The 18,119-nt window shown below is 37.6% G+C and overlaps 4 protein-coding genes and 1 long non-coding RNA gene across 6 annotated transcripts; 3 read left to right on the plus strand and 2 right to left on the minus strand.

Annotated features, from left to right (window-relative positions):
• Nucleotides 1-1,632: 1,632 nt before the first annotated feature.
• LOC128093056 (uncharacterized) lies at nt 1,633-2,018 on the minus strand. The gene is made up of 3 exons (XR_008212199.1): nt 1,913-2,018; nt 1,817-1,841; nt 1,633-1,760 (listed from the first exon to the last, which is right to left on the minus strand). It is a non-coding gene; the product is annotated as an uncharacterized LOC128093056 (long non-coding RNA).
• A 913-nt stretch (nt 2,019-2,931) lies between these two features.
• LOC120431469 (uncharacterized) lies at nt 2,932-4,158 on the minus strand. 2 transcript variants are annotated; one of them, XM_052711307.1, is made up of 4 exons: nt 3,969-4,158; nt 3,601-3,915; nt 3,304-3,516; nt 2,932-3,250 (listed from the first exon to the last, which is right to left on the minus strand). In XM_052711307.1, exons 1-4 carry the CDS (start codon nt 4,023-4,025, stop codon nt 2,942-2,944), a joined length of 894 nt encoding a protein of 297 aa, XP_052567267.1. In that variant the 5' UTR covers nt 4,026-4,158; the 3' UTR covers nt 2,932-2,941. The 2 variants fall into 2 exon arrangements, with proteins under 2 accessions (XP_052567267.1, XP_039452519.1); XM_039596585.2 differs by having other exon boundaries at nt 3,304-3,549.
• A 174-nt stretch (nt 4,159-4,332) lies between these two features.
• LOC128093667 (uncharacterized) lies at nt 4,333-5,848 on the plus strand. The gene is made up of 4 exons (XM_052711300.1): nt 4,333-4,683; nt 4,737-5,069; nt 5,127-5,366; nt 5,426-5,848. Exons 1-4 carry the CDS (start codon nt 4,624-4,626, stop codon nt 5,768-5,770), a joined length of 978 nt encoding a protein of 325 aa, XP_052567260.1. The 5' UTR covers nt 4,333-4,623; the 3' UTR covers nt 5,771-5,848.
• A 428-nt stretch (nt 5,849-6,276) lies between these two features.
• Nucleotides 6,277-7,690, plus strand: LOC120431349 (uncharacterized). Its single transcript, XM_039596482.2, has 3 exons — nt 6,277-6,492; nt 6,548-7,093; nt 7,151-7,690. The coding sequence occupies exons 1-3, from the start codon at nt 6,439-6,441 to the stop codon at nt 7,517-7,519; spliced, it is 969 nt and encodes a 322-aa protein (XP_039452416.1). The 5' UTR covers nt 6,277-6,438; the 3' UTR covers nt 7,520-7,690.
• A 262-nt stretch (nt 7,691-7,952) lies between these two features.
• On the plus strand, nt 7,953-10,258 carry LOC120431296 (uncharacterized). The gene is made up of 3 exons (XM_039596437.2): nt 7,953-8,434; nt 8,493-9,629; nt 9,687-10,258. Exons 1-3 carry the CDS (start codon nt 8,324-8,326, stop codon nt 9,990-9,992), a joined length of 1,554 nt encoding a protein of 517 aa, XP_039452371.2. The 5' UTR covers nt 7,953-8,323; the 3' UTR covers nt 9,993-10,258.
• Nucleotides 10,259-18,119: the final 7,861 nt, after the last annotated feature.

The raw sequence follows: 18,119 nt of genomic DNA on the forward strand, positions 1-18,119 counted from the left end.
AACCACTGTTGCAGATTTTGAGATATATTTTTCCTTTGGGTGTAGTTTTGTGAAAAATTTGAGAATTCCACAAAAAATATTACTGCTATCGAAATGTATGAAAAATTTCCGATTATTTGATACCCATAATGTAAAAAGCTTTCATTTTTGAGTATTTTACGGAAAATACGTATTTTTATATTTATTTCTAAATGTTTGAAAAATCCCGATCATTTAATACCCGTATATCAAAAACAACAATGTTTTTTTTTTTTTGTTGAGTTTTTTTTTAGAACCATTTTCAAGATACAGGAAAAATACGTATTTTTGAGAAAAAAAATTCATGTAATTATAATTGCAATAGATAGCTGACATAATTCCGAATCCAAAACCACATATTTTTTTAAGTATGGTTGATTTTTCATAGGAGTATACTGCCCATGTTGCATAAATGTCCCATATGCCAAATCAGCAAGCTGAGAAAAACGCATTTGAAGATTGTCCCACACATAAGACTACGTGTTAAGTTTTCACGAATAAACAGGATTTGCTACTGATTTCTAGAACAAAGTATTGGATATTGTAGGCTTGAACGATTTTGAACAAAACTGCACCAATAACTCAAAAACGATAAAAATGCCTATGAGACATTTAAGCGATCAGGGGCAGTATTGGGAACCATTCACAAACCACGTGGACACTTTTTTGGAATTCTCAACCCCTCCCAACCCCTCCAATCATTTGTTTTCAAAATATCGAGGTATCGACGGATTTTTTTTTCGCAAAAAAAAAACTTTTCGCCGGACTGTACATTGGTATTTTATGAAAGTTTAAATTTTTTTCAAAGGAGTTCAAACATGCTAAATATGATTATAAACAAAGGAAAATGCATTTTAATTGGTTTTCAGTTGATTAAACTTTAATTTTCATTAAAATTTTGAAGTTTTTCGAAAAAATATTTTTTATGCCCCCTGATTATTCAGGCCGATTTGAAGGGGGGCGACATAAAAAAAAATATTTGCAACGGCCTAAACCAGCTAGAAGAATAGTTTTCTGTGAACAATACTGATTATGTTTATTTTTATCAAAAGTTGTTCCTATTACTTTTGCAAGCATTTCAAAAAAAAATCTAAAGCCTATTCTCGTCAGACGATAATGCCCTGTTGTCCACGCAAACTCTATTATCGGTCTATATATATTTTTTCTTTTTTTTTCTGCGAATTCTTGTGGCTGCCAGTTCATGCCATTTAAAAAATGCAGTTAGTAGTTCTTAACACAAATAGAGCTTCCCAATCACGGACGTCAGAATTGAGGTGCACCTCGGTAGATCGCAGCACACTGCATCATAGTATAGCAGGGGTAAGTACATTGTTTGCGGTAGGTGGTGACAAAAATGGTAAGTACAGTTTTACTGTAAGATCTGTCAATTAACATCTGTCAACTGTCAACTGTCAAATGTTCTACTAACATTAGTTTAAGTGCTTGTGTAATTTTTTTTTTTTGAGAAAAAAATTATTCATCTAATTTAATTTGCATCAAACCTCATTTGATGGGATGAAAATGAAAAACATTCTGTTCGAAATTCATTTGCTATTTCATTTATTTATTTCCAGCATATGAAAACAATGTGTACTTTATTGCTGTCGGCCGCTGTTGCTACTGTTCTACTGTTGGCCACTGTTCTAGCATTCAATCTAATGTTGTTCATATTGTACGGGGGGGACATCCCCGGAGATTCCCGGGGAGCCTTTCACACGTTTTAAAAAACCGTTTAGTGAATACTGAAAATAAACCATTAATGTTCATCTATTCATAAGCAACTCTAAGCAACACTTACCGACAGGGGGTCCAGCGATGTCTTCCTGGAATTTATTAGAAAAAAAAACAGTTACAGTTTTGAATGTTCGCTTTAACTTAAAACAAAAGTACTTACGGTCGAGCAAACATTCAAGTTTAGTGCCAAAAGCACAATCGAAAAGATGATTAGCAGGGAGAACTTCATTTTGAAAGCGATTCTTCAGCATAAATTTATTTTAGTTCATAGGCACTATTTATACCAAAATTTACTTGTTGAAATGCCCTTTTTAATCTGCAAATTAAACTAAGACTAATTGGCGAATCAAAAAAAAAAAATCTGTGACTAAGCAATTTGAAGCTTGCTAATTTAACTGATTTTTCATACATTTAAGGGCATTCGTTTCACATTATTTTGTAAATTCAAAAAAAATCTAAAACAATTCGATTCAATACATATCTTAAATTGCGCTCAAACCTTTTGAGCGAGTCCTGCGGCATGAAATTTATTTATTTTATTATTTCACAATTCCTCACCCTGTACTGTTCAGCCTTGGGCAAACAGTCATGAAATCCCTTCCAGACGCTGCAGCAGATCTTCTCCCACCTCGAGTTCGAAGACTGTCTGACAGCGTCGGAGGTTTGTCACCGCTGGTACGGAACCGCACTCCGACTGACGGAAATCCGCTTGGACGTCGACTCCCCGAACGAATCTGACCTCGAAACACTCCTAACCAGACCCTATCGACATTTTTAACTACCATAATCCTATTGTTAGTAAGTGACAGATTTGCCAGTTGACAGATATGTTAGGTGACAGGTCTTACTTATAAAGTACTTACCATATTTATCACAGTTCCTAATACACTTGTCTTCACCATATTTTACACACTTCACTAGTACTTACCCCGAACAAAGCGAGTTTTCCCATTGCAATCGATGGGAAAACCTCGATTCTGACGTCCGTAATTGAGAACATTTTCTTTGCAAACAAACTAGAATAGTTGGAGGACAGTTTGAGGTTAAGTTATTTCAGGCCGCTGACTGCATGTAGACGCCCTTGTTTCGATCACACAAAAGGTGCAGATTGTGTTCGTATTTGGTTAAAGTGGCGTAGTTTGTCTAAAGTAAAGTGTAATTATGTTAGAATAAGTAATAATTTTTATTTTTAGTTCATTTCTTTCAATTCAAACACTTCAAAATGACAATTCGGGATTCGTTTCCTTGCTTCAACGCTATCAACTAAATATTCTACTTTCGCTTCCGCCACAAACCGAGTCAGCGCTGGAAACATCTCCACCAATCGTAGCAGATAAACGTCGCCGTAACCAACAGCGACCTCCAAGCTCCGGACTTGACCCAGTCGAGTGTCCGGATCGATTTGATCCATTTTGCGAAGCTCACTGCAGCGCAGTTTGACGTTTCTAAGTTTGGGAAGCGATTTGAAGTCCTCCAACAGGTGGCAGTCAATGATGTGCTAAAAGAATACTCAAATTAGTTTGAGCAAATCGTTTCCTTTGAATTTCTTACTCTCGTATCGATCTCCAACTCCTCCAGCAGGGGCAGATTTGATAGACGGAACTGGGTGTGAGTGTCAAAAATTCCATCTTCCAGCTTCAAGAAGGCGAGGGCAGGAAATATAACACTGATAAAAGTGTTAAAGTTTGTAAAGCTGGCATATTCATTATGGTGGGCTCTTATTGCCTTCAAGCTTCTGTAAGGAGGCCCAGAGAGATTGAACTCCTTAGGGAATACATTGTAGCCGATAATGAGACACTAAAAATTGCAAAATTATGAAAGTTATGACATAATTGATTAGCAATTTACCTCAAGCCGTTTCAATCTGTACAGATGGTACAAAAAATCTTCCTCCTCTACGAAGGACATTTCAAAGGTCTCCAAACAGTTGCAATATTTCCCAAACACCTCCGGAGGCAATCCCAGCGTGGACACCCTTAGGTGTCTGTAGTTGCGCTCACTAGCCATCAGCGTTGAAACGGTACTTTTAAAGCTGGGTGAATCGAGCCGGATGTCGAGCGCAACTAGCCTGATCTGGAACGCGTTGCAGTTCCAGCGGCGGCAAACCAGTGACGCCGCCAAGCAGTCCTCGTGGTTGAGGAAGCTGAAAATGTGCTGGAGAACCTAAAAGGGCCATGTTTAGGTTAAGGAGTCCCTCAAATTCAACTTTTTCATACCTCATTTGGTAGATCATCAAACGTCACTTCGTGAAAAGCATTTTGCTCGAAATTCATTGACGATATTTTTTGTCAGAAACACAAAACAAAACATCAACACTATACACAAGTCGTTCGCCGAATAATTCTAAAGAAGTGACTCACAAACATCTGCAACCTTGAGTACCTCTCGCTTGATTCAAATCAATTCACTCAACCACACGCACACAGTCTAATTACGATCAACTAGTCGTAAGAAAGGATTCCCAATCACGGACGTCAGAATCGAGGTACCCAAGTCAACTGATTCGAAAAAAATCGCTTTGAACGGGGTAAGTACTAGTGAAGAGTGTTAAAATAAGTGTATCTGAAGCGGTGTTTAAATTGGTAAGTACTACTTAGGATAAGTTCTGTCACCTAACATCTGTCAACTGTCAAATCTGTCACTTACTAACAATAAGCTAAGTTTAGTTCAGGCATGCTAATTTTTCACGATGCACCCAGCTTTTTGTGAATGAATTTGAAAGGAAAACACGTGTCGAAAAACGTAAACAAATGAGTTCACTCAAGCACACTCACACTAAGCTGGGAATGCAACTCGCAAAAAGATTTGCATCGGTTTGCGTGACAAGCGTTAGTGAGAGAAAGCAACTTGTTTTGATTGAATAATTCTGCAATGATGCGTTCGACGAAAACTTCTCCAGCTCCAACCACAATTGACGCTCTTCCCAGCGAGGTAGGTTTGAAGTGACGGTTATTTTAGCAAACTAATTATGTTTCTGTTGCTAGATATTGCGTAGGATTTTTCGAAATCTACTCTTTCGAGATCGCAAAACGGCATCGCGAGTTTGTCACCAATGGTATGAAATCGCAATGGATTGCAACAGTATCGCGTTTCATGTGCGGCTTTACGATACTAAGAATACTTACACTATCAGTGAGATTATGAACTGCAAACGACCGTACAAATTCCTTCGGGTCTCTTACAATATGTTGCCATCACGAATATTGAATAAATTCTCCAATTTCGCGGAAACTTTGAGGATATCCTCCATGAACGCATACATGGCATCGGAAGAACAAAATTTCTTGGGACAACTGTATCGATTGAAAAATCTTAAGGTATGTACCTAAATCAACTGCAAAATATAACTTTTCATTAAATTTTCACGGTTTTAGCGCCTAATCCTCGATTGTACCTTTGTTCCCGACAACTTACAAACTAACAAACACACCTGCAATAATCTGCGAGAATTAATTGCTTACGAAGTCTCATTTGCGAATTTTGTAAACTTCAACGACTTCATTGCTGCAGCATTCCCCGAACTCACCAAATTGGTTCTTACCGAATGCGACTTTGATGTCCCGCTAAGATTTTCGAACCTGCCAGCTTTAAAACAACTGGTGATTGAATGTGGAGTAAGATGTTAATTTCAAAAAACTTTCAAATTAAATTTAATGAACCGTTTTATTTATAGACCCCATTCGACTGCACCCTGCTGAAAGACCTCGGATCGCTTCCGAACCTTCACGCTTTCAAACTGAGCTGCTCGCAGCTCGACGGGATCGAGCAGCGCTTCCAGCTGCATCACATCACGAAACTTGATCTGACAGTTCGCGTGGGTGACTGTCAGCTGGTGCGAATGGCGGAGATATTTCCAGCGCTGACCAGTTTGAATGTGGCGGCTCGGGAAGAATATTTAAGCGCGGACGTTGAAGGGAGGGTTGTGGAAAAGTTGCCACGAAATTGTGAGTTGAAGTTGCGAAAGTTGTCTGATTTTGTAACGGACTTTACTATCTCTGGTTTTAATTACTTTGAGTGAGACTGTTTAACATTATCTGTTAGTTTTAAAGCAGCTTCCTGAATAGATTAACAAGAAACAATAAAACTTCCTTTTATAAATTTTCTTTAGTGAAATGTTCCCAATCACGGACGTCGGAAATGAGGTACCCAAGTCAATAAAAATAGGAAAATTTGCTTCAATCAGGGTAAGTACTAGTGATAAAGTGTGAGTGAAAGAAGAGTAGTAGAGCAGATAAAAGGGTAAGTACTGCTTAGGATAAGATCTGTCACCTAACATCTGTCAACTGTCAATTCTGTCACGTACTAACGATATTCTGCGCTGATTTGAGTGCCCAACTTTGTGCAAATAATGCAGATATATGCATTCGTCACGTTGTGTGCGTGACCTTGGATGAATTCATTTGTTTACATTTTGCTACTCGTGATTGAACCGAAATTCACTACCCAAATGCAGGAATGAATCGTGCCTGCATTTGGCTAGTGAATTTGAGTTCAATCGCGAGTAGGACAATGTAAACAAATGAATTCATCCAAGGTCACGCAAACAACGTGAAGAATGCATTTGTTTGCATTATTTGCACGAATTTGGGCACTCAAATCTAGACCAGCTGCACTAAAACTGTGGCGATTTTGAGGGATGCCAGTCAAGGAAGGCACAGTCTAAAGTTCTTCCAAGTCGAAGTTAAAATGAGTTTAGAGCAAAGTTCAACAAAATCAGCGATTACAAATTTTCCAAATGAGGTAAGACTAGTGTTCAGGTTTGTCAGAAGTAGTAAAAATAATGTAACCCTTACAGATCCTGGAAGAGATCTTCTCCTACCTCGAGTTCGAAGAACGTCTGACTGCTTCGCAGGTTTGTCTCCGCTGGCACGGAACCGCTCTCCGGTGGAGTGAAATTCGCCTAGGGGTCTACTCCCCCGACGATTCTGACCTCGAAACCATCCTGGCCAGTGAACGACCTTACCGGCATCTCCAGCTGAACGGTGATCAATTTGCCGCGCAGCTGGTAACCAAATTCGGTTCCAGTTTGAGATCTTTGAGCATTACCAACGTTGAATCGTGGAGCTGGCTAGGTTCGCTTGGTGGACTGCCGGAACTTCAGAGCCTGTACATCAAAACAAGCTATCGATACGACTCTCTGACGGATGCTCCTCTAGGGCAACCTTGTTCAACGTTGCGTTGGTTGACTATTGAGGAGATTGGTTCCGACGTGTTTCCCGCTTTAAATAGATTCATCAGTGCGACCTTTCCTGCACTGGAGTGTTTAAGGGTGGAGTACTACTCCGGAGTTTTCCGTCTGTCGAATCTTCCAGAGCTGGCAGAATTGGTGATGATCGGATACGTAAGCCTAACTCGGTATCAAGTGCAGACAGAATACTAAAAAAACCCTCTTCCTTAGAACGAAATCGACGACGGATTGCTGCAGGACATCAAATCCCTGCCAAACCTTCGAACGATCGTCCTCGCCGGAAGGCGACTCGAGTGCGACTACCCGGACCACGTTCTCCGCAGTGACCACATCCGGACGGTGCAGATCGGCACGGACGATCCGCTCTTCGACGACGAGCTGCTTCAGCTGACGGAGGTGTTTCCGGCGATGACCGCCTTCAGCTGTACCCGGTGGTCGCTGTGCACGGTGGCCGGAATCGACGCTGCGAGACGGAGGCTTCCGAACTGCACCTTTGACGTGGAACCGACGGAGGATTCCATGGAGGTGGGGGCGGGATCGGATGGGGAGGACTCGAGCAGCGAGACGGAGTCGAGTTGATTTTGTTAGTTCTAGTAATAAAACAGTTTTCTAGGTTGTTCACGAAATGTTGTGCTGAATCTTATCACGAAAGTTCATGATTTGCTAAACGTAAACAAACGGATTCACTTCAACGCATGCGCTCGACAAAAACTGCACCAATACATGAACAGTCTTCGAATGTACGGATGAACTCATACGCAAGCCGGTTAGTTCAGTTGCACCAGCCTCAGTGCATTACTGAATGTCAAACAGGAATGTCTAATCAGCTGTTACCAAACAAAATTACTATGAACCAACCAACAATTATAGGTCTCCCAACTGAGGTATAACAGTTCTAACACCAACGTTTCAACGTCACGAAACTTACTTACCCTTCCTTCCAGATATCGGAGATCTCCCCTTTAGACAAGTCCTGCACCGCTTGGTAGAGTTTTTCCCCAACTTGCGACGAATCGGGAAATGTACTAGGGAGGGAGTTCTGAAGACTCGGGAATTGGTTCCAAACTGTTGTTTTGAAACTGTCTCATTTTTAACTTCTCTGTTCAAATTTGAAATCATTGCACGCAAACGTAAACAACAAATTCATGCCTCACGAAAAATATTCATCTGCAATGAACACAACGCGTTCATCCGATTTTTGACAGCTCTCTGCGGTGATTTAAAACCAGCAGTGTGTTCGATACCAGTTGAACGCGAAACACGTCGTCGGCGTTGCCGAAAACTCTGAGTCATTACGGTTTATGAAATTACGAGTTAAATCAGTCTTCTTTAAAGAAACTTGTCGTGTTTAGTGATCAAAAGGTAGTTATTTGATAAAACCAAATGAATTGGAAGAAAGGTGCAGCTCAGCTGCTGTGTAGTGTCAAGAAATCTACGGACAAGTTTGATAACGATGCTTATCACCGCACAACGATACATAATCTACCCGATGATGTAAACAGATGAAATTAGCCCAGCTGAACCACCACTAAATTTCAATTTCCGCCTTCAGATTCTCCTGGAAATCTTCTCCTACCTGAGCATCGATTACTGCCAAACGGCCTCACTGGTGTGCCGTCGCTGGGACGTTCTAGCCTTCGGAACCAACCGCGTTCAACTCAACGTGACCATTCTCAACAAGAATCGTTCCATGGAGAAATCGTACCGTCGATCGCTGTCCAGAAGCAAACGACCCTACCGACATTTGAAGCTTGTCGACTGTCGACATTCGTTGGTATTACAAGTTTTGGCCAAATTTACATCAAATTTGAACTCGCTAACGCTCAGCTGTGATGTCAAGCTGGAGCATCTGGCTGAGATTGTCCAACTCTGTCCAAACATCCGATCGTTGGATGTCAAGTTCAGCAACTTTGAGCAGATATCCCAGAAGACAGTAGTGTTACGCCCGCTGGTCAACCTGGAGATCCTTAAAGTGGACATAGGCTTCTTAAATCTGCCAGGCATCAACCTGTCTCAACTAGCTCCAAACGTCACCTCCCTAACGATCGTGTACAGCGAAGATCTGGCCGTCCCAGCACCCGTACTTGATCATTACGGTCCACGATTAAGAGAACTGATTCTGTTGGTAAACTTGTGCCTAAAACGTGGAACCAAAATCCACAACGTTTGGCAGACCAAATTCCCACTTCTCCAGCGATTCGAGTGCCACTTGGGACGCCACGACGGCTCGGATGATCCGTACGACCCAATTACGGACATGGACAGGATTCTTGAGCACTGCGAACATCTGCACGTGGCCAAGTTCTACAGAGTCACGTACCTGCCACGGCTTACGCTCAAGTTGAGCCAACTGTGTACCAACTTGCGGGAGTTGTCCCTCGGTATGATCCGGGTTACCGCGCAACACTTTGTCCACATCTGTCAGCTGCAGCAGCTCAAGTATCTCCACATCGAAGAATCTACCGTGGAAACTCCCAACTTCCAGTGTTACCAAGTGCTGGACAGCTTGACGGAGCTATCGCTCCATGCCGCCAACTTCGACAACAGCTACCAGTTCAACGACTTTGTCCGGCATGCCTTTCCAGCACTGTCCAGCTTCCGGGTGCACAACTGTCGCGATTCGTACTACATTGCCGAGGTCAAGTTCTGGGGTCTGCAACTGCTCGAGCAGCTATCGGTGCGAGAGATTGTAAGTTCAACGCTCAAATTTTACCAATTCTTCTAATCAATCCTTCCCTTTCCACAGCAACCAATCTGCTGGGAATTCATCGTGAACCTGTCCTCCCTCCCGCTCCTGAAAACCGTCACCCTAATCTGCAGCAACTTCCCCGAGTACACTCTTGACCACGTCCCGCATGTCGTATCCACCAGCATCCAATCGCTTTCCATCCTGGCGGAACTGACGGACGACGACCTGTGCCGGCTGGTATGCTTCTTCTCGAACCTTCGGCTGCTCAAGTTACGCAACCTAACCGGATGTACGGCGGACGGCATCCGGAAGGCGCAAAAGCTGGTGCCGGAATGCCTCTTTGAAGTGCCAGCGAAATTTTGATCACGTTGCCGTTCGGGAATAATCTAGAGCTTGAAATGTTTCATAGGTGAAATATTTCAAGCAATTTTTTGTAAGTGAATGCAAGTTCACGCGTTCATCGACCGGCTTCGGATCAATGTAAACGGAAAGCATCACCAATACTTGTGCAATGAAAGAGCTTGCGAACAAAACGTAAACAAAACAAATTTTGCTGCATGGGTTCTGAGCAGTAAGGAGTTCATCCGAACACGTGCTCGGATATTTAAACTTTTGAGAAGATGAATTTAGGCAGCTTTCATGACGTCTTTTGAAAGAATTTCTCCTTCCTTTAAACGCTATTACTTTTTAAATTAGGGCTCGCATTTTTAAAAGAATTATTTTAAAATTATTTATGAGTCTGGAAATTTATATTTTTTTGTTAAATCTTCTTCTCTTCTTCTAAATTCTATTTCAATATAAAAAAGTTGGCATGTATGTATGTATGTATGTATGTACTCTCAACCGGTATTTTGAACAACTGGTAGAGGGAGAGGGGGTAATATGCACCCCCTAAGGGAAAACTTTGATTTCTCAACCATTACAGCATTACTGTGGAAGAATTTTGTTCGATGTTCTAAAACAACTATTGTTCTTCGTCATCCATGTGAAAAAAGTCTTTAAAAACCTCAAAATTGTTCGAAAATATCAAATTTCTAAACACATTTTTGATTCATTTCAAACAACCGTGCGGGGCAATATGCACCACAACATTGGGGCAAAATTCACTACAACAACGGGACAAAATGCACCACAACAATGGGGCAAAATGCACCGGGTTAAAGCAGTTTTCACTAGTCACCACTAGATGACACCGCTGTTTTTACAAAGGAGCTTCACAGCGGTGCATTTTGCCCCGACCACGCTTTTTGCAGAAAATTTAATTAAAAATGCAATTTTTGATGTTTTTGGACTAATTTATCTACAGAATAATGAAGATAATGGCAAACACTATATACTTCAACACTTACAATATCAATAAATGCTTTTTATATTGTCCAAAAATCATAATGAAAGTTCAATGAAAATTAGATCAAAACACAACATTTTAATGTTTTGCAAATAACTTAAGCTGTTTTTATACTACGATGCTCAAATTTTTCCAGCATGGTTTAGCAATGTTAAGCTTCCAATTTCTATGATTTTTTGCCGGAAAATTCTTCCAAATACAGAGAAAAGCAGGGGGTGCATTTTGCCCCAAGGGTGCATATTACCCCCTCTCCCCCTATCTATTTTTGACAAAACGAAGTGTGATTGTTGCAATCGACCGAATTATTTCGATTGTAACTTTAAAATCGAAATTTTACTGTCGAGTAATTTTGGTCTTAAATCGAGATATAACAATTTTTAGAATTCCAGAATTCTAAAATTTAAGATATTTTGATATTATGGATATTATAGATATTTGGGATTTTAAATTTTTCCAGTTTTTCAAGTTTTTCAAGTTTTTCAAGTTTTTCAAGTTTTTCAAGTTTTTCAAGTTTTTCAAGTTTTTAAAGTTTTTAAAGTTTTTAAAGTTTTTAAAGTTTTTAAAGTTTTTAAAGTTTTTCAAGTTTTTCAAGTTTTTCAAGTTTTTCAAGTTTTTCAAGTTTTTCAAGTTTTTTAAGTTTTTTAAGTTTTTCAAGTTTTTCAAGTTTTTCAAGTTTTTCAAGTTTTTCAAGTTTTTCAAGTTTTTCAAGTTTTTCAAGTTTTTCAAGTTTTTCAAGTTTTTCAAGTTTTTCAAGTTTTTCAAGTTTTTCAAGTTTTTCAAGTTTTTCAAGTTTTTCAAGTTTTTCAAGTTTTTCAAGTTTTTCAAGTTTTTTAAGTTTTTCAAGTTTTTCAAGTTTTTCAAGTTTTTCAAGTTTTTCAAGTTTTTCAAGTTTTTTAAGTTTTTCAAGTTTTTCAAGTTTTTCAAGTTTTTCAAGTTTTTCAAGTTTTTCAAGTTTTTCAAGTTTTTCAAGTTTTTCAAGTTTTTCAAGTTTTTCAAGTTTTTCAAGTTTTTCAAGTTTTTCAAGTTTTTCAAGTTTTTCAAGTTTTTCAAGTTTTTCAAGTTTTTCAAGTTTTTCAAGTTTTTCAAGTTTTTCAAGTTTTTCAAGTTTTTCAAGTTTTTCAAGTTTTTCAAGTTTTTCAAGTTTTTCAAGTTTTTCAAGTTTTTCAAGTTTTTCAAGTTTTTCAAGTTTTTCAAGTTTTTCAAGTTTTTCAAGTTTTTCAAGTTTTTCAAGTTTTTCAAGTTTTTCAAGTTTTTCAAGTTTTTCAAGTTTTTCAAGTTTTTCAAGTTTTTCAAGTTTTTCAAGTTTTTCAAGTTTTTCAAGTTTTTCAAGTTTTTCAAGTTTTTCAAGTTTTTCAAGTTTTTCAAGTTTTTCAAGTTTTTCAAGTTTTTCAAGTTTTTCAAGTTTTTCAAGTTTTTCAAGTTTTTCAAGTTTTTCAAGTTTTTCAAGTTTTTCAAGTTTTTCAAGTTTTTCAAGTTTTTCAAGTTTTTCAAGTTTTTCAAGTTTTTCAAGTTTTTCAAGTTTTTCAAGTATTTCAAGTTTTTCAAGTTTTTCAAGTTTTTCAAGTTTTTCAAGTTTTTCAAGTTTTTCAAGTTTTTCAAGTTTTTCAAGTTTTTCAAGTTTTTCAAGTTTTTCAAGTTTTTCAAGTTTTTCAAGTTTTTCAAGTTTTTCAAGTATTTCAAGTTTTTCAAGTTTTTCAAGTTTTTCAAGTTTTTCAAGTTTTTCAAGTTTTTCAAGTTTTTCAAGTTTTTCAAGTTTTTCAAGTTTTTCAAGTTTTTCAAGTTTTTCAAGTTTTTCAAGTTTTTCAAGTTTTTCAAGTTTTTCAAGTTTTTCAAGTTTTTCAAGTTTTTCAAGTTTTTCAAGTTTTTTAATTTTAGAATTTGAAATTTTGGAATTTTAGGATTTTGGAATTTTAGAAATTTGTAATTTTGGAATTTTAGGATTTTGGAATTTTGGAATTTTGGAATATTGGAATTTTGGAATTTTGGAATTTTGGAATTTTAGAATTTTGGAATTTTGGAATTTTGGAATTTTGGAATTTTGGAATTTTGGAATTTTGGAATTTTGGAATTTTGGAATTTTGGAATTTTGGAATTTTGGAATTTTGGAATTTTGGAATTTTGGAATTTTGGAATTTTGGAATTTTGGAATTTTGGAATTTTGGAATTTTGGAATTTTAGAATTTTGGAATTTTGGAACTTTGAAACATCGGACTGTCACCTTTTTGGAATTTCGGTAATTAAGTATTTTAAAATTTTTGAGTTCTGAAATATTCGAATTTTGGAAATTAAGTATTTTGAAACTTTGGAATTTCGGAAGTTTAAAATTTAAGTATTTTGATTATTTTAATTTTTTAACTATTAAATTTTAAAATTTTAGTATTTTGAAATATTGGAATTTGAAAATTTTGGAGTTATGGAATTTTGGAAAGGCTTCATCCATAAAGTACGTCACGATAAAATCAGCCAAAATTTACCCCCCTCCCCCCCCCCCTTTGTCACGCTTTTCCTATACTTATAACACGCAATGTCACACTTGCTCAGACCCCCCCTCCCCCCCCCTAGAGCGTGACATACTTTATGGATTACGCCAAATTTGGAATTTCTGAATTCTGGAGTTTTTTTTTCAAAGGTCCAATAAAGGGACCATCCATAAACCACGTGGACACTTTAGGGGGGGGGGGGGTATGGCGATTGTCCACGATCCATACAAAAAAGATTTTTTTTATATGAACTATTGTCCACGAGGGGGGGGGGGGTAACAGATTCTTAAAAAAGTGACCACGTGGTTTATGGATGGTCCCAAACCAAATTTCCAGTTTTTGCTTTTTTTGTGTTTTTGAAACCGCCTTGAGTCACCCAAAAAGCAAAAACTGAAAATTTGGTTGAATGGACCTTTAAAAAAAAAACTCCAGAATTTAAGTATTATGAAATTTTGGAATGTTGGAATATTGGAAAATTTGAATCTAGGATTTTTTTGGAATATTGAATTACAAAAAAAATTCAGAATTTTAGAATTTTGGAATTTCAGTACTTAAAAAATTGGAAATTTTGAAAGTTTGGAATTTTTGAATTGTGAAGTTTTGAAGGTTTGAAGTTTTGAAGTTTTAAAGTTTTGAAGTTTTGAAGTTTTGAAGTTTTGATGTTTTGATGTTTTGAAGTTTTGAAGTTTTGAAGTTTTGAAGTTTTGAAGTTTTGAAGCTTTTAAGCTTTGAAGCTTTGAAGTTTTGAAGTTTTCAAGTTTTGAAGTTTTAAAGTTTTGAAGTTTTCAAGTTTTGAAGTTTTGAAGTTTTGAAGTTTTGATTTTTTTAAGTTTTGAAATTTTGAAGTTTAGGAGTTTAGAAGTTTAGAAGTTTAGAATTTTAGAATTTTACATTTTACATTTTTGCATTTTAGAATTTGGAAATTCGTTTGTAATTATTTTACAATATTAATTTTTAATTTAGGAAAACATAAACGAAAGTGAAATTTTTTGTTCTAAATATTACGAAATTTAAGAATTTAAGTTTGTTTTTTAATGATAGCTTGAACTTGTCATTTTTGAATTTTCAATCTTGGAAATAGATGGAAATATTTTTTTGTTTTTTTTCGATTTTTTTTAGTTTTAAATTTTAGAATTTTCCTATTCGTATGTTATTATTTTGAAACATTATTTTTTGTATAGGAAAAATTAAATGAAGGTGACATTTTTGGTTCAAAATAATATGAAATTTAAGAATTTCAGATATTTTTTTTGTTGATCAAGCTTGTCTTGTAACTTTCAATCTTAAAGATGAAGATTTTTACGTAGTTTGACGATGGTACATTGTTATTTTTTTGATCACGAAATCTCGATTGCGGGAAATTTAGAAAAAGACATTAGTTTTGAATTCAGCTGTTTCTTGTTCTCTGAATTATTTTTTTTTTTCATGTATTCATAATATTCATATTTATTCATATAAATATTTTCATAAATTCCTTTTTTCAACTGTCCTTGTATCATAAAAAGCGAATTTAATTAATTAATTATATTGGATTTGGGAACAATTGAAAATTAAAAAATCAACCGCACGAGCAACTTCATCCCGAAGGGATGCAATCCCACGAATGTATGCATTCTCTTTGTCAAATCATTCACACTCTCATACGTTTACGCATATGAGCGCGTCCTGTCTGAAAAAGCTATCGATTTTTGGGGCGAACTACTTTCGGCAAGTCTTTGAACTAAATTTGAAGCCCACATTACCTTTAATGACTAATTCATCACCAAACAGCACGCTTCACAAGAACCATTACTTTACGAGGTGAAAAATTTATGCATCTAGAGGTGAAACGGAATTTTAGCCTTTTTTGACGTCGTGTAATGAAGGTTTCGTACTAAGAAAAGAGCGAGAAACACACGGGAATTCAGGAACCCGTAATGGCTCACTTAATAACCACCTCGTAAAAGGTGATTTATGGAAGGAGGTCGCCCCTACAGAGTGTTTGGATTTGCGAAAAAAAAAGGAGAATGGGAGCGAAATTTGCGAAAGGTTGATTCTAGGAAAAGTTTCTTAATCGTTCGTAAGAAGTTTAAGCATGTTTTCAATTTTAATGGTAAATTCTCTGGCTTTGATTACAAGTGGCCCTAAAGTTCTAATCTAATCTAATCTAATCGAACACAAGCGCAGCCAGTCCGAAGAAAGCATCCTGGAAGAACTTGTGGTAAGATTACGCACAAGTTGCCCTAAGGTTCTAATGCAAACTAACCCTTAAACCTAATGACAGTTGACTGGTGACAGTTGACAGATGACAGACTTAAACTATTCACTGATTCTACTCTACATAGTACTTACCGGTTATTATTTGAGAACTTCAAGATTGCTGAGAATAATTGAAAGATTACCTCCAAATTGAAGTCCGTTTTAGAAAAGAACTTCTTAGAAATGAAACACATACACACAAATTCGTACCTACCTTGTTGATGCCTTTTTACACGAAACAGTAAAGTAGTACCTTAAAATTGAAGTCCGTAATCGAAGTTAAAGTAGAACATTTCAATTTAAAAACGCCTACTTTGCTCTCGATTGCCTCAAATCTGACGTCCCTACTGGAAACGTCAATCCCCAAGTTCTAATCCCAAAAAGGACCTAATTCGATTTGAGCCCGAAACCACAAAATGGTGGGTCTCGGCCCGCTGACCCTTGCCGAACGCGAATTTCCCGATTTAATTAAGGGGGCCCACACATAACAGCACTGTGACTGTTTACATTTGCATCGAAAATCAACCCCCTGAATGTATGCAAATAATAATTTACTGCCAGCATGTGGGATTGGCACCCTTCCGTTATTAGCCTTCGAGATCTCCGGTTCCGGATTTGTAACCTGAATTTTAAGCTTGTTGTAGATTTTCGAGAATTTCGTTTGTTTGTTACAAAAAGAATTTGCGAGACTTTAAATTTCAAATTTTGAAGCTTGAAACGGTCCGAAAATTTCTCCCCCTTCAAATTCAAATCAGGTTTAAAATATGCCTCGCAGATAAACAATGTCCAAGCAATAGGGTTGGAGGACCCTTCGCAACAATGGCCAGCATCCTTCAAAAAGAGGGAAAACCAGTAACTCTAAATCACCACGATAATGGCCTTTCACTACCCGTCCGTCTGTCCGTCACGTGTAGACAACAAACCTGGATGCAATCCGAGCGCTGCAGTCCTCCTCTGTAAAAGCAAAAGGGGTTCGGATCGAAATTAATTTGCATCCGACGCCGCCACCACCACACCATGGTGGACGACCCGAAAAAAGAGGACCGTAACACATGATGGACGCGACTTGGACGTGAAGTATGCAACCGGAGAGCAGCAGCATGTTCTGGTTCGATGTTGATTTGTACTGGAGTTTTTCGGGAAGGTTAGAGATGCTCAAAATTTACGGTTGCCTACATTTCGGCGTTTTCCGATTCAACTTGCATGCAAAGTTTGATGCGATTCTCATCGATTGAAGTGCTTCCATCTAGTGGCAAAAATGGAAAACCCCTCCAAATTCAACCGGAACATCCCTAGCTGTCCATCCTAATGCAAATTTACAAACCCTTCGGTCTCCGCATAACAAATTCCGGATACGACAGCATCCCCCGTTCGACGATGCTTCTCGTCTGACCACGTTTTCGGCGTCGTCCAAAAAGCAGGGTGGTGAAAGTGCGTGTATGCATTTTTGCCATTTTTTTCCGGGAGAATTTTAAAGGGGTTGAAATTTTCCCGATCCCAGACTACCTACAACCAAAGGGGGAGAGATGATTCGAAAACGGGAAATTGAATAAATTTTTTAGGTTATTAAAATTGTACGAAGTTCGAGCCTAGGCTCTTTCGAACCCAAAAACAAGGGTTGTTATTTTAGTGGAACTCGCGATCTCGTTCCAAACCTCTCCAAAACGTGACATTCGAGAATGAAAGCTAGCCGAAAAATTAATCAAACCTCAATTACGAAGGAGCAACACCCCCACTTAGCTCCACCAGGACGGTGGCGATATCGATTTGACCTGTGAGGCGCGGCGTAAAAATAACCTTCTTTTTTTTACTCTCGCGCATATTGATCAATCAGATAACACGGCGAAACCGAAGGGGGGTGGCACGCGTTAAGAAAAAGGGGTTTGCTATACCTTTGGAGCTGGAAAAGGTGCTAGGGAAGTGCTTAATCTTAGAGCGAACTATTAGGGCGAGGAGGCAAGAAGTGACCTACAAATGAAAAGGTGAAGGAATCACGAACGCGAGTGAGTATTGATCTAAGTTTTAGGGGATTTACTTTTGTTAAGAAAGGAAATATTTATGTTTACTTTAAAAAAAGATTAAACAACCAAACGTCATAAATATCAATCGTCATCAATATTTTTAGTCATAATTTCACGATTTCATGAAAAAACCCTTGAATTTTCCTATGTTTTCAACTGTACTCATATAATAATTAATTTCAATTCACGATTTTAGAATATAATTAATAAAATCATGTATTATTATACAGTGAACCCTCTTTTTACGCGGTTGCGTTACGCTTTTTATTTCGTCGATTTTTCTTAAACCATACAATATTTTTGCAAAGTTCAAAAAGCGTTTTCTAGATCTGGACAAAACCTATAAATTGCTTTTAAAAGATTGTAAAAATGTTGCGTCGTCTCAGAGAAATCGACAAATTAG

This window comes from Culex pipiens, chromosome 1 (genome assembly GCF_016801865.2).
Source record: "Culex pipiens pallens isolate TS chromosome 1, TS_CPP_V2, whole genome shotgun sequence".
NCBI lineage: Eukaryota > Metazoa > Arthropoda > Insecta > Diptera > Culicidae > Culex > Culex pipiens.